This window comes from Pteropus vampyrus, unplaced genomic scaffold (genome assembly GCF_000151845.1).
Source record: "Pteropus vampyrus isolate Shadow unplaced genomic scaffold, Pvam_2.0 Scaffold210, whole genome shotgun sequence".
NCBI classification, from domain to species: Eukaryota; Metazoa; Chordata; class Mammalia; order Chiroptera; family Pteropodidae; genus Pteropus; species Pteropus vampyrus.
In genome coordinates, this window is record NW_011888991.1 from 415032 (window position 1) to 421286 (window position 6255).

The 6255-nt window shown below is 40.7% G+C and overlaps 1 protein-coding gene across 5 annotated transcripts in view; it reads right to left on the reverse strand.

The window, feature by feature from the left end:
• GRM7 (glutamate metabotropic receptor 7) overlaps positions 1-6255 on the reverse strand; it is an 827189-nt gene that overhangs the window by 297341 nt on the left and 523593 nt on the right. For all 5 annotated transcript variants that reach the window (XM_011372553.1, XM_011372552.1, XM_023538035.1 and 2 more), the window contains one exon: positions 139-279. In XM_011372553.1, the coding sequence (XP_011370855.1) occupies positions 139-279 (141 nt within the window). The remainder of the gene's footprint in view (positions 1-138; positions 280-6255) is intronic.

Genomic DNA, 6255 nt, shown 5'->3' on the forward strand with positions numbered 1-6255 from the left:
CCATTTTCTGAACAATCTAGTAAAATTCAATTTACTTTTTCAATTTGTCTCCAGCCAAGCTTCCTTCTGTCACTTATGCAGACATTTCAACGCTGGCCACGTAGAGTAACAGGAGAAGGACAATGAGAATAAAATTACCTGTGCATTTGCGATCTGTGTCTTCTTTCTTTGACCCACTAATCGTCAACTTGCAGTTGAAGTTTTCTTCCCAGTATTCAGCAAACCATACATTTCTTCTATTGTTTTCAAGTGTGCGGGACGTAAAATAGGCATCAAACCCTAAACAGAGTTAAATGAAAGGTCACTGCATGCAGGGCACTGTTGGAATCTTTGAAAATAAAAATACCAATGGTGATTTTTCTTTGTTTTAGTAGACTGACTGCTCCTTTGTATCAAAGGGAAAAAAATCAACAGAAAAAAAAAGTATTCTAATGCTAACTTATATATACAGCTTTACTTCAATCTGTCAGGCAGATGTGTGGCCTATAAATGATATTTTTCACAATGTACTCTGTATTAGAGAACTTAAGGATGACACAATGCTCACTACATGCCTTGAATCTCTACTAAGCTAGACCAGGGACAAAGCATCATTATCGTCATCATCAAGATAATAACTGATACTTCTAGTGTTTACTATGGACCAGACTCTATTTTACAGATTTTTTTTATTCATTTCAACAACCTATGCAGTAGTTATTATCATTCTCATTTTGCTGATGAAAAACAGACACTCAGTGAAATACTATTGTGCCCGAGGTCAACCATTTTGCCATATTCTGCATCCCTAACCATGTGAGCTACTGACCTGTGAATTTCATGTTAAGAATCTTTTTTTCATTTAGTAATGTTTCCTTGTGTAACTGACCTTCTAGTCAAAGGAGAAGTTTTTGAAGAAGCCATAAACTGAGCCCAACGTTAATTAGCACAATGTTATTAACAAAGTGCAAGATGAACACAGACTCAAGAGGGTAGGCCCCCAAGAAGTCTCTAGCTACCTCATTAGATTAGTACAACTTTAAACACTCCAGTGAAGCCATATGGTCTGGATTCAGCATCAACAAGGCCTGGGCTTGAATTCCAGCTCCACTAACCTAAGTCATGGAAACATGAGCAAGTACACACTTAAACTTCCATATCTTCCTTTCGTTTGTGTGTAAAATGAAGATGACACCACTGCCTTCCTCACAGTGTCTTGTTTATAGCAGTGGAAAAACTGAAAATTTTTGCAGAGTTAAAGTCAAGAATCATAAAAGAAGATGAACTCACTTCCACTTTTTAAAAATTAGTCAAAGTTTTTCCTTAACTTTAAGGCCATTAAAAAAAATTTAACTTCAGATTCTAAACTCCATGAGAGGAGGATGTCAGGTTAATGTTATTCACCACTGTGTTCCCAGCACCAAATTCATGTGCTGACATATAGTAAGCCTAATATAAATATAAAATTTGAAATAAACAATACAGTGAAAAGAAAGAAAACTACAAAGCAAAGGAGATTAGATGGCATATTAGGGAATATAAAATCCATATCCCTTAGGTTGTTTTCCAGGCTATGATCAGGACAGAATGAGGTTTTGACCAGGTACCCAGCCAGCTATTCTTTCGTAGCCCCCACATTAACTGATTTGAGAGAAATCTGGCTGTAGTATTTGATCTCATTCTGATATCAACACTGATTGATTAACCTATTTTTGCTAGTTCTCCTCCCACCTCACTGTTCTCCCAGAAACCTGTCTCTACTCCAGACGACTGTTCAGTAAAATAACATAATACTCCTGAACAAAGGGGAATCTCTGGGGGAAAGACAGATGAGTCCTCCATGTTTTCAAGATCACTACATGTATGCACTTGGTCATATACATACATACACACACTCACACATGATGACCAGTGACAAACTTTCATTTTTTCTCTTAGCAAGAGTGGTAGATTGTGGTAGATAGGTGGTCTTGATGGACCTTGATTCCTGGGCTTTATGCCTTCATGTAGCCCTCTCTTACGTATTGTGTTATTGTCCACGGGCTTGCAAGCAGAGGCTAGGAAACCCTGTGCCCACTGTGGCTAGTCCTTGTAGAATTCTACTTCTTGGAATCCATTTGCCCTGTTCTAAAAGGTTTGCCTTGGGGATGTGAGTTCGTATGGAAAGAGAAGGAGTCCAGCCAGACTCTGGCCCTCTCAGCAAAACCTTTTTGCCCATTCCAGCCCCAGAGCTAATTGCAGTAAAAGAACAGCCCCTATTACAGAGAGTTATGGTGATTTGTCCTTTAATCCACGACATTTGAGGTGGTTTGTTATGAAGCCACAGACAAATCAATCTCTTTCATTGTTACAGCATTCTAGACTCCTCTCTGCAATACCCAAACAACACACTCGTAAGAAGCGTCCTAGACAGAACACACAGGGGCTTCAGAAAAACTTTTCAGCCACATGCCACAAGTATAAACCCTAAGCCAAACTCAGAATAGGAACTACTAAAATGGCTTGAATTATTGTAGAGAGGAGGCAAGAAAATTAAAAATGTTAATCAAGCTACATTCAGAGACTGTAATATGTTGATAGACCCTGCAGCCAGCCCAGGAGGACACCTGCAGAACAAAGGAAGGTTTCTGCTGGGATTACTAACAACCCATTCCCCACACCTGTGAAGGGGAAACGGGAACCAACAGAGTCATTCCCTATGGGTAACTCCATGGGAAATCTATGGATTAAAGGCTGAGAACTGTCAGCAGACCTTTCACTCTACATGTTCTCACTTTTTCATGCTACATGCTCTTGTTCTTCCTCACTGTATGTCCATACCAAAGGAAATGGATTAATAAAGTCTTTTAAACTATAACTCACAGGAACTAAAGAATGATATGTAAACTGAATTCCCCTAACACTCAGGGTCCCTCTCACTGTCCCTCTCACTCTCTGCTTCTGAGTGGAGACCACACTCTGTGGAGTGTTATCCCTTTTCTATCCTTTTGACTCTAACTTTAGCATGTGTGTTGAATTCTTTCTACACTCTCCGCCAAATGACCCATTTCTTCTCTCTGTGCAGGGCTTGGTCTTTCCCCTCGCAACTTGGGGAAATTTGCCCTGTCCTGCACCCAAATGGTAGCCTGGATACATGCATTCCCCAGCTCAGAAAACACGGTTAGAGGAAACCTCATCATTAAAAATATCACTTCAAAATGCCTCTCGTTAGCTTGTGTCTGCTGGAAATACGGACGAATGTTGATAAAGGACTAGTTTGCGACTGACATGCAGGTTACGGGTGACTGAAACATTTAAAAAAAAAAGGAAAGCAGCAGTCACTTCCACTTCCCTCTGTTCTTAGTGAGAACCAACAGATTTCTGGAAAGAAAGCAAGCATTGCAAAGGCTATCTGCAGGCACTGTGGCAGGAAATGGATGAAGGACAAGCTTTCTTAGCCAAAAACCTTTATCCTTTTCACTCACATGTCTGGCTGGCTCAGCTTCTTCCTCTTCCTCATCCTCCTCCTCATGGCTGGCCGGCTGGCCACATTCACCTGTAGGCTGAGTACTGCTCTATCTTCCCAAATGTATTTATATAGGAATTTCCTGAGGATCTCATAAGATGCAGATTTGGGTTCAGAAGGTCTGGGGTGGGACCAAAGATGTTTTTAACAAGCCCCAGATGATGTTCATGCTGCCCATGCTTTAAGAAGCAAGGCTCTAGAGAATGGGGGCAGGGTAGAAATCCTTTTTAACAAGATCCACGTGATGCTCATCCTGACCAAACTTTGAAAAGCAGGGCTCTAGAGCAAATCCTGAATCTCAGCAGGTAGGATTTGAGCAGTTCCAGCCCAGTTTGTTAGATTGCAGCATTGTCAACCTCTCAGCCTCAAGTTTTTACCTTGGTTCAGATGAGAAGATCTTGGCTCTGCTAATGTAGTTGAGACTTTTAGTGTGCTCTGCCTTGCCATCCTGAAGCCTGCAGAAGACCCCAGGGGAGGTAGAGTCTGTTGATGAATTGTCCTGGGGCACTCGCTCTATTTGTATTCCTCTGATCATGGCTGCTCTGGGCCCCTTTTTATCGTTAAAGGTGGCTTTTCTCACCTGTGTCTCTTGTTATCACTCTGGGCTCTCCATTCCGGAATTTCAATCTCTGTGCTATGCCTTAGTGTTTCTAAGAAGGTAACCTAAAATAGCCCTGTGTCTTCACTACCTCCTCTGAAGGTCTATGGGCCTTGAGGGGAAATCTCATTGCCCTCAGCGTGGTACCAACACAGCATACAGGCGTACCGCATTGTATTGCATCCCACTTTATTGAATTTCACAGATGTTGCATTTTTTACAAATTGAAAACAAGACCCTCCACCAACTTTATTGAATTACTTGCTTAATTGTGGTGGTTTAGAACTGAACCAGCAATATTTCTGAGGTCTGCCTGGACATGGTTGGGCACTGGAATGGATGAGTCAGTCAGATGGTAAAACCAGGTACTTGGGCTGACTCTGCTGCCGCAAAAGCTAGCTCCTCTGGGACAATTCAAAGAAGCAGAAGCAGAGGTCAAACATATTATTTAATTTAGTGAATCCTTGCTAATTTGCCTCAGCTGAGTCAGATTTCTTTCAGAACCTAACAATTTGCTTACTTCTTTTTAGCAGGACTATGGCAAAGTACAAATTAATTCTTACTGGTTCCTTCTACTCATTTTCATTCACAAAGAATAAAATTGTCCATGGGATATTTAAGTTTTCAAAAGAGACTCTTCTGTAGCCATGTATTCACAATGCCTTGGAATATACTTGGCAACCCTTTGAGTAAAACATACTCCATACTCCTCTGCTTCTGATATGGAGTGGTCCCCCCTTGGCTGCGGTCACTAACCCATCACTCTTGACCTGTCATTACAGTTTCTGTAGCCTAATAATTTTACCTATTGTTTTTTTAGAAATAGGCGATTTAACATAAGATGTACAGTCACCACATTTCAACAGATAGAAGCAGAAATTAGAATAACTAATAATCTAATAATATGTGTATATGTACATAGGGGTGTGTGTGTATCACAGTGACTTGAGACTTTTTCTCATTCCTACTAGAGTTCAGTAGTGATCTGAATATATAATAAAGGTATTACTAGTTAAATTATCAGAATTCTTCAGTGTGGTCCAAGGCACTGAGACTAGGGTTTCAGGTCACAGGAAACAGATCAGAATTATGTTACCAGAGAAAGATTATTCTTTTATGTGGAGCAGATGAATTTCTTACAATGAAATTGCTCTTTTTGATGCACAGACTAAGTTTAGAAATTAATCTCCAAGTGGTTCTGAAGCAAATGTCCCATTAGGTACACGTTGTGCAACATTCCCATAATCTTGAAAGTAAACTTAGAACAGCATAGAAATAACAAGCAGGGTTTTAACTGGCATTATGAATATACTTATCTTGTTCTTTCCTCTTTTAACTGGGGTGCTGGCCTTAAACACATTCTGAAACATGTAGCAAAGACAAGAGTATGCAAATTTATAGACATATAGTTCATCTTGGGTGGTACATTTGGGAGGTGACCTTTTCAGCTGAGAAGGAAGAATGTTCTCACAAGTATGTGGTTCAAAAGGAAAGCTATCAGAGTGTCAAGAGGGTGTCAGAGGACACAACTGCCTGCATGGCCAGGGTGAAGGAAAACTGTGGATACTAATATGGCTTCATGCGGCATCAGAAAGTGACCAGTAGCCCTGATTGCTGCTTTATTCACACAAGTCATGCATCGCAGGTTAGAACATCCCTGTCAGCTTAAAGAGAAGGCAGCACTCAATTCTTGCTTCTTACTAGCCTATAAAAGGGAGGCTCTTAGCTCATCCTGGTCTGCTTCTGATTCAAGAAGGATGTGCTTATGTTTCCGAAACACACAGCTCCTGGCACATCGCAGGAGTACAATATTAACAATAGTGAATGAATCAATGAATAAAAAGATGAGAAAAGACAAACAAGGACAGAAGAGAGAATACAAGAAAGAGAGAAGGAGAAAAAGGAACAGGGAGAAGGAGCGAGAGAGGGGAAGGATAGAGAGGAAACGAAGGGGAATTAAGGGAAGAGAGGAGACAGAGAGAGAATAGAAGAGGGAAGGGAAAGGAAGAGAAGGAGGCAAAGTAAATTGGGGAAGGAAAGGGAGAGAAGGGAAGACAGAGGCACTGATAAGAAAAATCAGGGGAACTCATATTCCCTGCTACTGAGAGAGTAAATTAGAACAGCAAACTTTGAAAACAGGTCTGTATTTGTTTTATGCCCTTTTCTATTTTTA